The sequence below is a fragment of the Monopterus albus genome, unplaced genomic scaffold (genome assembly GCF_001952655.1).
Source record: "Monopterus albus unplaced genomic scaffold, M_albus_1.0 scaffold19.1, whole genome shotgun sequence".
In the NCBI taxonomy this organism is placed as follows: Eukaryota; Metazoa; Chordata; class Actinopteri; order Synbranchiformes; family Synbranchidae; genus Monopterus; species Monopterus albus.
Window position 1 is genome coordinate 719,757 of NW_018127899.1, and position 13,729 is coordinate 733,485.

The 13,729-nt window shown below is 41.9% G+C and overlaps 1 protein-coding gene across 1 annotated transcript in view; it reads right to left on the reverse strand.

The window, feature by feature from the left end:
• The window catches only part of insc (INSC spindle orientation adaptor protein), a 43,160-nt gene that overhangs the window by 18,860 nt on the left and 10,571 nt on the right, over nucleotides 1–13,729 (reverse strand). The window contains 1 exon segment of the mRNA XM_020593333.1: nucleotides 7,839–7,915. Within this exon segment, the coding sequence (XP_020448989.1) occupies nucleotides 7,839–7,882 (44 nt within the window). The 5' untranslated portion in view covers nucleotides 7,883–7,915.

Below are 13,729 nucleotides of genomic sequence, written 5' to 3' on the forward strand. Positions count from 1 at the left end.
TAATTCTTAATCTGAGTGAGATTTGCTGTCACACCAAGTCAATTATGCATCAAAAACTGCTGGTTTCCACACTTATTAGCTTAACCCATCACTTCCCTTCAGCACAGAGACAGCTTTTACAACAGGCTGCAATAAACAATCCTCCCCACTTCAATCTCCCCCAGTGCTGACCCTCATGAACGCAGGCTTAAGGGAGCTATCCAGAGTCCTGCACCCAGTGAGTCAAGGCTCCCTGAAAGGTGTTTGGTTGATGGCTACACCGGCCAACTCTGCATTGAGTCAACAAAGGTCTCTAATGGAGCTTAGCTGTATGGGCATTGTCTGCAGTTTGTGAGAGATGGTAGCTCACTGGATGCACTGGGATATTATATTTGTATTGAACAATGGTTGATCTGGTCTAAGAGAAGCATTATGTGTACAATCAATGTCAAGACAGAAAATGTCATTATGTCACTTCTTCAAGCCAGGTATTGAGTTTCAGCTACTGGCCAGAGCAGCAGGTTAAATGGGACTGAAATATAAAGAGACCACGACACCACTTATATCAAATCTACTATCAAAGCTGTTTACTAAAAAATGAGTGTTGGAGTGATTGGCACAGTGTCGTGGTGGTTAGTGGTGTCACATCACAGCAAGAAGGTTCAGGGTTCAAGCCTGAGCAGGCCCAGTGCCTTTCTGTGCTGGGATAGTCTGACATGTAGACAAACAACCACACTCACTCCTAGGGGAAATTTAGAGTCACCAGTTAACCTAAGCTGCATGTCTTTGGACTGTGGGAGGAGGCTGGAGCACCTGGAGAGAACCCACACAGGGAGAACATGCAACTCTGCGCAGAAAGGCATCGGGTCAGCTGGGGCTCAAACCCAAAATTTTCTTGCTGTGAGGTGACAGCACTAACCACTGTGTCACTATGCCGCCCAAATAAAAATCACCAGGAGAAATATACATTTATGACGCATCTACTTTTTCACTTTTGCATCTCAAGTTAACCTCAAATGAACAACTTTAACACTTTATCTTCAGAAACAGACAGCTCACTAAATTTAGAAATACTATGAAGTCTATCCAGTCAGTTGTCTGTCAGCTGAGGGGGTGGAATAAAATGTAGAAGTAGTCACATCTGCACGCTGCAGAGTGCAGAAGCTCACTCAACTCTCTTTTTGGCAAATAAATCTCCCTCAATTTGGAAAGAGGATGAAGAGGTAATTAGCTGAAAATGTAGACTAGAATAAATGAGTGCACAGTGTTACAGGGTGTGGTAATCATGCCTATGGAGCTTGTTCTGCTAAGTGGGGTAAATAGCTTCATAGTGATCATTGTGACTTCTGAAAATGGATGAGATATGAGGATTAGTTTAACTCTAGGCGATTAAAAAAATTAATCTCTCCTGTTCCTTGCAAATTAAATACTGCTGATCCCTGCTTGTTTTTTCAAAACCTCTTTAAAAACCACTCCAGCTCCGAAAATGTCTTTTGTTAGAGATTAGTCATAGGTGAATAATGCAGTGACTCAAGCTAAGTGAGTCAAATTAGCCCCAGAGTGCTTGATCACTGTCACAACTGAAGAGGAGATTGAAAGAGCTCTCATTTCTTAATTGAGATTATTTTCCGTTATACAGTATATCACCCAGTTAAGATACTGACTTTTTTTGTTGAAGAGCAAAAAAAAAACTGGACGACTGAGAAACAGAGTAAATGCCCAAAATGTGGTTATCATAAATATCTGTTATATTTATTTCATGTATTCCTAACTGCATAAAAGTAAAACTGAATACACATCCATTCATCCCGCTTATCCTGACGAGGGTCATGGAGCTAATCCACCCTGGACAGTTCACCAGTCTAACACTTAGAGACAGACAACCACACACACTCACTCCTTTGGGCAATTTAGAGTCACTAGTCAACCTGTCTTTGGACTGTGGGAGGAAGCCGGAGCACCTGGAGAGAACCCACACAGGCACAGGGAGAATATGCAAACTCCATATAGAAAGCCCCCGGGTCGGCTAGAGCTTGAACCCAGAACCTTCTCGTTGTGAGGTGACAGCACAAACCACTACTCCACCATGCCGCCACAAACCAAACAATCAAATCAATTTTAGAGCTAAAAATGTGCAGCAATATGCAGAATTCTCTTTATATCAGTCCCAGTGTGGCCATTTCAAACCATTATCCAGTTATATAACAACATCACAGGGGGATGAACCCATCTTGATTTATACGCCCAACAAGCCACAAAATGTTTCCCTCACTGCCATGAAAAAAAAAACAATGATAATAATGTGTTTGTTTTCCAAAGGACGGGAACTGGTTCACTTCAGCTCACAGGGAGTGACAAATATTTACATGCAGGGCCATGAGAGGGTCAGGCGACAGCAGCTCTATTATCCCAGACGGGGAACCTATGGGGATAAAGCATCTGTCCTTTTCTATCCATCTGCTGGTGGCTGGCAGTAAACCGAGGGGTGGTGGCAGCAAAAGAGAAAGGACTCGGTTAAGCGGAGATATCCTAGTATTTAAAAAACAAAAAACCTACAGCAAGGTTTAAACATGCCTTTTGTAACAGACTGTGTTTGATATTGCATTATGAAGAGTGATTTAGATTAGTTTAATTGAACAAAAATGAATTGAAATTATCTGTATTGCTCACCTGAATTATGCTGAATTGTCATGCCAAGCCAATCATATCAGAAACCAATTTGTAATCAATAGATTTGTGTAGTAATCTGTGGTTCTTTCACAGTAACTTTTTGATCCCATACAGCTGTCGATCAAACTTTATGGTGCACAAGAACTTGAGTGTCACATAAAGGAGAAGGAAGTACTAAGAGATGAAGTAACACATGGTTGGGATTTGTTGACAGAATCCAGAATATCACCATCCTTACCACTTAAATACAGGGTTGCATCATTTTTTCTGAAAAGTAATTACATAAAAAATAAAATAAAATCAATATGAACTCGGTGGTGTAGTGGGTAAACATGGTATATAACAAACGTAAGACAAAAAGACAAATGCTCCAAACTATAACAGTCGCTAGAAGCCACCAAACTATAACATGTAAGAGTTTGGTGGCACAACTGAAGCATACTATTTTATGTTAAAGGAGGACAGTCTCCAAAAACCCCTGAACATAAGAAGGTAAAAGAAACATGTAAAATAACAAATTTCATATAAAACAGGGATATGCAGAAATCTGACTGATTGGTATCAAAAATGGTTGAATCCTGTGCAGATTTATGTCAGCTATCAGGTTGATACACTGAGCTAGCGTCAGAGTGAGCTCGCTATTCCTGTTATACTTTAGGTGAAAATGATAATTTGAGCTTTTAGATGATTCACTTTGAGGCAAGCTGAGCTGTTCTTCAGGATGAGTCACTGAGAGGCTGTTGAGCTCCATATCCCTGAGCAAACACCAGGTTTATGAAGGAGATGTTTGTGAGTCTTAGTGTGTATGTGTGATCTTGTATTTCATCCGTATTTGTAGGGTTAAGGTTACACTTGAGTTAAGGCTAAGGTCATGGTAGGGTAGGGGCTGGAGTTAGGTTTGAAGTTGTTACAGGTTAGGGCAGAGTTAGGGGCCAGAGAATAGCACCTGTTGTCGCTCAAGTATGGCAGTTATTGGACAGCAGGAACTAATTTGTTCTTCAGAGGTGGTTGCCTATTACTAGGCTTCAAATGATTCAGGTACTATGTACGAATCTTCACACAACATGAGCATCACCTGTTTCATGTGTGTAAATTTGACAGCTGGACTTTGTCCAATGTACTACAAACATTAGCTAGAGTTAGCCTTCTGTTGGCCAGCTAGCAACATACATGTGGAGAGATTGAGGTTGTGTATCTACTGTGTTTATGCCACAGCTAAGACTTAAACTAATCCCAAAACTTAGCGGTTATTTTCACATCTTTGCCTTACTTTGTATCGTGCTGCTCCTAAAATTTACTTTGATGTTTATTCTTATTAAAACTTTGGCCCCAGCAAACTTATTTTTCTTGCAAAAATCTACTTATTATCTATTTTTAGCCACTTTTTAATGTTAGACACACTAGAACATGGTGTGTTATTTTTGTTGCTGCTTTTAATGAACCTTTTAATTGGATAAAAGACTCCGCCTCCAAGGAGGCTCTGTGGTTTGTTTCTCTATGTAACTACCCATGTTACAATTTTATGCACTCATGGTACAGTGAGGAGTGGAAAAAAGCCCCACACCAAATGGTTTAAAACATCTGGAATTGTCCACAGACTGCATGCAGAGCCACTGGCAGGCCGAGCAGCTTGTTTGGAAAAGAAACACTGCAACATGTGTTAGTTCATGTTGTTATTTCTGTTTGGCATCTGACTGCATATTCAGATCTAAGATATGGAAGCAACTGAGCACCATATAAGCAGGAAGGAGCCCTTTGCAGTCGTCCATTGCCTGGTTTGCATGAATATCAGTCTGATGCCTGATCTCACATACAGTATGAACAAATGGAAATTGTTCTTCAATACCACAACAAAACCACAGTGCAGAGGGGCCGAGTGAATGGAAATGTGGGCAGAATGAGCTGCGAGAGTTTGAAGACCAGACCATTGTGGCTTTGGCTTCAACTGGAAAAGGAAACAAGGAAGCTTTTGTCCCAGAAAAGAATTAAATATGGAGGCATATATACTAAAAAGAATTTCTCTTCTGCTCAAAAATCTGAATAGTGCTAAAGAGAGCTCTCTTCAAACTCTACTTTTAGGCAGTTTCTTTACATAATGCTGCCTCACTGTGTTAAGGTACAGATGAGCTAAGAAAATGGTAAAAGCTTATGGCTGACGGTACTTTTAATGTGCAAGTTACACCTTGATCTTCTGGGCAAAGGTCAAGTCTGAGCTCCCCCCAAAACAGTGCATGGTAAGGGATACTACGGTCCCTGACTGGTACAATTTAGTTCTGGCAACAGGAGAAGACATCTGACTCCCAGATGTTTCAGACGGCCTCTTATGCACAGCCAAGAACAGACTCACCTAAAACAGTCCACTTGGAGTCTATTCTCAGCCTCTGTCTCAGTTTATGCAACACTACCTTAATTCTCTCTGATGTTTGTTCTCTTTCCTTCAGACTCACACTCCTACCCTAACACACACCTGGTAACGTGAATAAAAATATAGTTATTGCAGGCATACGTGCAGACTATGGATTCTCTCTTCTCACTGTCTTTTTTAATCTATCTCAAATCATTTCCAGCTGACTCTCTCTCTTTAGTTTCCCCCCTCCTTTTCTCTCAGTTTCATGCTTTTTTCCCCTCACATCAGCAAATTCACACATCTTTTCCAACAGGAGTTGCAAGTGAAAAGCTGCAACATAAAGAGGCACATGCACAGACAAATGACGGTAAAGAAACCTGGGTCACTCATCAGCTACTGCCAGATTTGTAACCCGAGGTTTGATGCTGTGCAAGCATTTGTAAACACAAATCTATCAGAAGATATATATTCAAATTCATTAGCAGTTACTGAGGGTTTCTCAGCCATAGCAACTGATGAAGTCTTTTCCCATTAGAAAGAGAAATCAGCATTTGGCACTTGTATTCTTTGCTGAGATTCATAAAAAGAGAAACAACATAAATCACTGTTGCGTGATAAGACTTTCGTCTTGTGTATCTCTAAAAAGAGATGTTTCTGAAAGTCAGGAGATTGATGGCCAAAGACTGATAGCCATGATGGCTCAGAAACACACAGTGGATTTTGGATGAGTTTTCTTTAGCCCCAAGTAACTAACACATGAGAAAATAAAAATATTGACAGTTACTGATGTTACGTTTGAAGACTAGCTTGTGAAAACAGCAGTTTAATTGATGGTTCAACCAGGCAAAGAGTCCAGTTAAGCTTTTCGTGACTGCTTGACAATCTGGATGCAGCACTGCTCTGTTTTTGCTTCAGTTTCTGATTGTTTGCTGTGCCTCTTTTTTACATCTTAAGCACATCTGTCTGACAGATATTTCAAGGTATTTTGGTCTCAATGTTTGGCTTTTATATGCTGATATGCAGCTCACATGTGGAATCTAAATAGATGACCCAGGCCATGTGTGTGCATGAGAAGAAGTGGGAGGATATGTTTGTGCATGCATTATCACTAACGTTCTGACCTTTGCACCTCCTGCTATTGACTGCCTCTAATTTGTTGACCTAGGATCCTTACTAAGATCGATTTATTGGTTTGGTGATGTTGAGCCAACAGCTCTAATCAGCTGGTAAACATCTCCCAAGGCAGATATGAAGGAGGTGAGATGTGATTATTCTCAGCAGCCTCAGTGAAAACTGCCTCAACCTCAACAAACCACACACTGGGTAGCTGATATGATACTGATCTTCATTCACTGGCAAACATCCATCCATCCATTATCTATACCAGCTGACACTGGGTGAGAGGCAGGGTCCACCTTGGATGGATCACCAGTCTGTCACAGGGCTGACACATCGACAGACAAGCACACACACACATTCACTCCGAAGGAGGATTTAGAGTCGCTAGTCAACCTAAGCTGCATGTCTTTGGACTGTGGGAGGAAGCCGGAATACCTGGAGAGAACCCACGCAGGCACAGGGAGAACATGCAGACTCCACACAGAAAGACCCCGGGTCAGCTGGAAACTTCTTGTTGTGAGGTGACAGCACTAACCACTGCCCTGCCCCACCACCCCCGCAATTAGAGTGAAGTGATGGTAGTAGCCTGACCACAAATTGCAAGTGTTGGCACATTTGAATTCAGTGTTGCCAAACTATGTAAATAAGCTATGTTTACAGGCCTGCACTGTTTACCATTCTCTCAGACCACATGTTGTTTTGTTGACTTACCACATCAGCCGTCGATTCAGGCGGGCACAATGGCACATGACGTTTTACATGCCGAAGTGAAATAGAGTTAAAACCACACCCACTGGGCACAAACCAGCACCACGCCCGTGCACACTGATGCAATCAGTGAATTCAACTCTGCAAGAACAGTACAGGGGACTATCATTTGTAGTTGTACTGCATTGGCAGGTGAAATAATCAGCTCAGCACCACTCAAAACAAAGGACTGAGGGTAGTTCTGCTTCTACACTCATTGTAGATTTCTTAATAATTCCTACTTTTTTCACATAAATGTGTCCAACTAAGTCGGTGTATTTCAGTGTATTTGTGTCCACATCTGCCAACTCATGCATCACTGAAAACCAAACAGTCACAGCCAGACATGTCTATGATACATTCCTCTCCTCACAAACCACCACTGATGACAACGAATGGCACAACTAGACTCTGTCACCGCTGTAAACCTCAATCTCTGCTCCGGTGAGAGCTGCCATGAAACCAGCTGCTCTCACACCATCACCACCATTACAGTACATTATCAGAAGGAGACAGGGGCCAGAGTACGCTGTGTGTAGGAGGTCGAAACAGGAGGGTGATAGCTTGCTGCCATGGCTGTTATTGTCACAGTGTTGTTTGGGTGTGATGTGTTTTACGTACATGTGACGTGGGTGTGTCTTGCGGGACATGGAAAAGTGCTCTGAACATGGAGTATGATATCAAGCTTCAAATAATAATAAACCAAGTGAATGGAAGAATTTTAACTATTTATTAATCAAAAAACTAATTTCATTGACTGTTAACTGCAAGGTCTGTGGATTATCCACAGTAACTATTTGCTCATTCGTTCATTTAAGTTCCTTTACAGCCACAATGCATCTCCAAAGGTATTTTTGTTTATTCTGACAGAGCTGAGTTCTTCTCAGGACTGTGTGCATGTGCGCAGATTGTGCTTGACATCTCACCACAATCGTGAGGTGCAGACCAACAGTGGCCAGACTCTGCTTCTACTTGCCTCATTGGAGATGAAGAGAGTGAGCTGCTCTGTGGCGTTGCCATCCTGTCAGAGGCCAATTTACTTCAGCTCAACACCTGAAACACAAGGCAGGCGACATAAACACAAAAAATGTAGAACATGAACATGATGGTGTCTTCCTTTATTAAGCTATTTTGCTGTTTCACTGATCATCTCAGACTGGACAAGTCAGCACACACACTATGAACAGAGTATCACACACACACACACTCCACATCCTCCTGGTTGTGTTGCACCACTGCAGTGTTATTCATTACAGTATCTCCTTATTGATTTGCATCCAAGCATTCTATTCTTGTCATGTCTTTTTTTCTACAAGTAATTCAATTATCAATAAACCTCTGTTTTAAATAGCTGCAAGCCACTGGTGTGCCAGTGGAAGAATATTTCTTATCTTCTAATTTGCTGGCTGGCTGCCAGCCAGTGGCTCTCCTCCCCACTTTGAGTCTGAGCGAAAGGGGCCGACGCTTTTAAGTGCCCGCAACTCTCTCCTCCCCACTTTGAGTCTGAGCGAAAGGGGCCGACGCTTTTAAGTGCCCGCAACTTTATTCGACCATTTTATTGATGTATCCCATTTAGATTAGTCAGTTTTCAATCTGGAGAAGCCACAGTCCCCTCCTGCCAGTACCACATGCTAATACTTTTAGTTAATGATATTCTGCAGTGGTGTGGTTACAAATGTTATGTTTACTGCGAAGAATAATTAGCAGGTAGTCGCTCTCTCATGCGCACACAAAGCAGGTTTATCTGCTTTTTATTAAACACTGGGAATGATAGGTGTAAACAGGAACACTCACAATAAAGCAATTGATACAAGAGGAAATGCATATCGGTTGTCACTCGTTTGATTCCATGCTGGCCCGTTTTTTCGCTGCCGCAGTGTTCAAGTCTCTGTGCCATGATCACACAAGAACCAGTCCATTCTGTAGAGTTTGAGGATGCAGTGGATCAGGCACAGCAGCTCATAAATGCAGTCACCAAGTCTGTTATACTCACTGGTTCGATTGTTCCAGAGTTCCTTAGGATATGTAAGTACTGTATGAGCAATAAGGGAACTATTTGATGATGGCTGAGGAAAAAAAAGGAGTTTTGTGATTCAGCGATACCCAGACGGATAAATGGATGAAGATACATAGACTCCTAAAGCAGATGCTAAAAGAAAACGAGGAGCAGGAAGAAAATGCAGAGAAAGAGAGAAACTGAGAGAGGAGGAGGTCTTTTAACCGCAGTCTTGGCATGGCTCCTCCAGGGCCATTTTCAGAGAAAGCGTCACAGCAAAATAAGAAATTATAGCAATACTGTGCCAGGACCATCGAAGTCTGGAAGACTGACAGTAAGAACCCACATCCATCACACTCAGCACAGTTAGAATGGAGAGGGACAGAAAACCATCAAACAAGTGCTGATATAATTGCACCTCTTATTACAGTAGAGGTGTAGATGTTGTTGTAGATATTGTCCCTATAATTGACCACAGGGTCACAGCCAATGAGACACAGATCCAGCAGATGCCATTACAGCGCTCTTCTGTAGATTACCATACAAATGGAGATGAGGTGTCCTATCAAGCAATTTAGTCCTGAGCACTTAGAGTGTGCCACAAAGTGCTGTGTTAAGGACCATTGCCCTGGAAGTGAGCTCTGTCATTCTGGCCACCAACTGCAAACGATGCATGAGAGAGAAAAGTGAAAGGTTTTCAGTGAAACGTTTACAGAACACTGACACTGTTGTTTCACGGCATCCTGAAGGACTATGGACAGTGTTCTTCTTTCTCCTCTTTTTTATGTAATGTAATAATTAAGAGCTAAAGCTGTACCTTTAAACGAGACTAAACATCCACAAGGGCTGTAAGGTTGCAAGCGCTACAGAAATATGAGTTTCCTGAGCAGATGTTCAGCTTTAACTGGGTCCTGGCTAATTCTCTGGCTGGGGCGGACCTTTCGTTTCATGTCCCAGCGGAAACCTGAGCGGCCCTGTGGGTTTCCCCATTGAGTTGCTGTGGAGAAGGTGGTCGGTTGTAGGTAGGCCAAACAAAGGACACCTCTGTCTCGGCCTCATGTCACATGGCGGGTAAAATAACAACCACTCAGTGACTTGTGTGTGTAAGGGAAATCACTAGGGTGTGTGATCCAGATTTACTGCGGCGCTGCATTTATGCTTTGCATGTGTGTAGAGGGGGATTTAAACGTTGATGTCATGTTGCTGTCACTTGCAGTTCTCCAAGTGATGTTTCAAATAATGCCTGCTCCGAGTTACTGTCACACCAGCAAGATTCATCTTGATTATTTTGCATCTGAGCTTAGTAGCTTTTATATATTCTGACTGTGTAGCTCAACGAGCCGGTGTGTAAAGACTTACTCTTCAAAAGTGCCCAGACTTTCAATCATAAAAACTGTGTTTTCTTTGCACAGGGGATGGTGGCATAAAAAATATATTATATCATTGTTTATATTGTATTTCTACTTTTGATGAACACTATTTCCCACAAGCCGAAGACATGCTGCCAGTTAAATGTCCTCTGCATGACACAATAATACCACATTTGGGTCGTATTGGCTGGAGGGTAACGGCAGGAAATGTTAACAACTTGTTCCTGTCATCAGACAACTCATTAAGGTTGTAAGTAAACGTACAGTAGATGGTTGAGTGAAGATTCACAACATTGTGGAATAACAATATAACACCAAATTCTTTAAAACTTAGTTCAATTACACTAAACAGTGGTGTTCAGCCGACATGATTGCTCCTGTTTTGCTTGATTTTTTAGGCTTTTGGGTATCATGAAGCCATACATTAGAGCTTTCACAGAGGTGTGAGTGTGTGTGGTTGTTTGTCACATGTCAGCCCTGTGATAGACTGGTGACCTGACCAGGGTGGACCCCGCCTCTCGCCTCGTGTCAGCTGAGATTGGCTGCAGCCCCCCGTGTCCCTGTTCAGGAATAAGCAGCGTAGATAATGGATGGATGCATGGATTAAACACCCCATTTGTGATTTTTAATGCTATTTTACTTGTTTTTTTCTCACAAATAAAATGAACACATGTGAAGGGTAATGTCTTGCTCACTGACCTCAGTGTCTGTGCTCTCCATCACTGCATAATCACTGCTAAAAAATGCATTTCCAGTCTTTTTTTAAATAATATTCTGTGGTGAAGCAGAATGCCTCTGACTCTGGGTAAAACCACCAAATGGATACAAAAGCTGCTCTGCAGAAAACAGAATGCTGTGCCAATAGAAATGACTTTCTACTTAACAAAAGCAAAAGAACTCTGAGGAGAAACAGCAGGAACAAGCAAAGCCACTCACCATTTTGAGAAGTTAAAACCATGGTGAATCAGTGTAATGGAGTTCACAGCAGAGTAAGTCAGGCTTTGTACTCCAAGTTTAATATCCTTGTTCTTTCAGGACAGCCTCATTGGGTAACTGGCTCTTTATGGTTTGGCTTTATTTCAAAACTGCCAGTGATTAAGTACAAAATGCTTCTTCTCTTGCTGTTGTCCTGTCTCACACAGACTGAAGAAAGTTGCCCCTGGCCTTTGACTTTTATACACACTGGACATGCCCTGCATCTACGACTCGACGGTGCCGTGCTGCTCGTGTCCTGTCATTGAGCTGGAGGCTGGATTCACAGGAGGAGACCACCGAGCTGTTGTGTGGAGAGGAGAGGAGAGCAGGATGGGCACTGTTGAGTGGGAACAAGCTGGAAACAGGCTGTGCAGAGCCACGACCCTTACATGCCCATCCCACACACACACTAAACTGGTGAAAGTGGGGCCTTGTACTTGGACAGAGACCCACACAGGGCAGCACATCACATATGTTGTGAACTGCTACTGCTGGAATGTTTGGTGAGTCAGCTTGGGTTTGCTTCTAAACTAAAGCTACTTTTACTCTATTCTACTTACAACCATCCTTGAAGTTATATAATACGCTTGTATACTTACTTATTTCTTTATATTTTTAGTGTCTAGTCATTTTTCAAGCATCCCCAGTGAATAAACATGTCAGGATTCATGCTCGACTCATCCAGTAATGTAATCATGCATCAGACACAAGATTTGTATTAGAGCAATTTGCCAGATTTCCCGTCAAAAGTCATTTAAACTGTTCCAAAAGTAGAGTAAAATCAGTTTCAACAGTAATTACAGGAAGGCAGAAATAGGTTGTGGCACAGGACACGGTGGAACAGCAGATGTGCAGATGCTGACTGAATATGTCTGGCACAGATAGTTCTTACCTTTAAGGCTTAAATTATGATAATTCCTGGTACTTTGAGGTAACAATAACATCTGAAAACGTGACCACATGTACAGTGCGGGATCATATTATTAAGATGACTGGATCATCAAACGTGTTAAATTAGGTCAAACCTAACACAATATAGACTAAAGTAATGTAAGATCACAAGTATTTTACAGCCCAAGTCTAATGAGAACCTGGTAATTTGGTCACAAAATACATAAACCACTAAACTGGGAGGACAAACATTTCTCTGCAGACACAACAGCGCTCCTGCCCATTATCTCAGTGAGTCTAAATGTAGAGCATTCCTCAGATAACACAGGCATGGAAAAATTATTTTAAGTTCGGGTTATGGTTTGCCAGGCTGACACGCAGCTGAAATATGTGTTTGGTGCTAGCAGATGTAAATTTATAAATTCTTAATCATTTAAAGAGACTGAACATTTGCAACATACAGTATGTTAAGTACCATTGTACACAGTAAAGTCACTCCAACACCGAAAGCGCGGCTCTATGGAAGCATCTCAGTGGCTACAGGAATAAATGAGACTACCCTGTGCTGTATACAGTATATTGACAAATGATCAATACGAGATCTTTTCAGTGTCTTTTCAACAATTTTCTGGGTGGCTTAAGGTTACAAGAAGTTTCTGTACAGATGTCACAGAGTTGAAATAGTTCTACTGATGGTTTTGTTGGATGAAGGTTTTAGGAAGTTAAAAGTGGTGGAAAGTGACAGTGAAGGCACTGAGAAAGTATTCAAATACATCATTTAAGTCTTCTTGACTTTAAAAATCCATTTGGGCAAAGCAAAGAGCCAGCTATTGTTCACAGCTGTCATCAGCCTCTACACAGAAGACGAACTTGCTTGACATGTGAAATGTTCCCCAACAAGTGTACGTGAAAGATGAACCAGTTTTGCTCCATTGTACTTCTGTCAGTCAGACCATGGCCCTCCACAGTTACCAAGGAAGTACAATGGGCCTCAAGGTACATGCAGGTACATCTCGCTATGGCAATCTTTATGGAAATGGAAGTTTTCCTACTTTTTCAAGCAGTAATCAGCAGGACAAGAAACGTCATCTCAAGCAAGATAAACTGGAAAAATAGTTTTGCGTAATTTGTGTAGGTTAAAGTTTTACCAATAGTCCCAGCCCCAACAAAACAACAGTAGCATACAGCACCATACTTTTTCCATCTTCAGACAAGGTTAATATTAGAAGTACAGTAAACACACTCTAAAACAAGATTTGCTAGAAACTAGGTCAATTCTGGTTTTGTCCAGCATGCCTTAATTAACGTCTAGATTCTCTGCACCATTTTGGGATATGAAACGTTTTCCCCAGCACCCTCCTGACTGGACTAAATGAAGAGACTCCCTTTTAAGGCCAAAAACAGTGCAGTCTCTTTGGGTCTGGGAGCGTTCTTTCCTTTGGCATAACAATATTGAAGTTAAACACTGTCCTCATGGGGTTTCTAGGTAACCTGCATCCCACTGGGTCAAGTTGCACATACACACAGACACACACAACACACAGAGCTGTAACCCTGACCCTGCTCTGAGATCAGCCACCCTGTTAGATATCACACTAATAAAAGTGGATATATTGCTACAACAGTAATCACAGC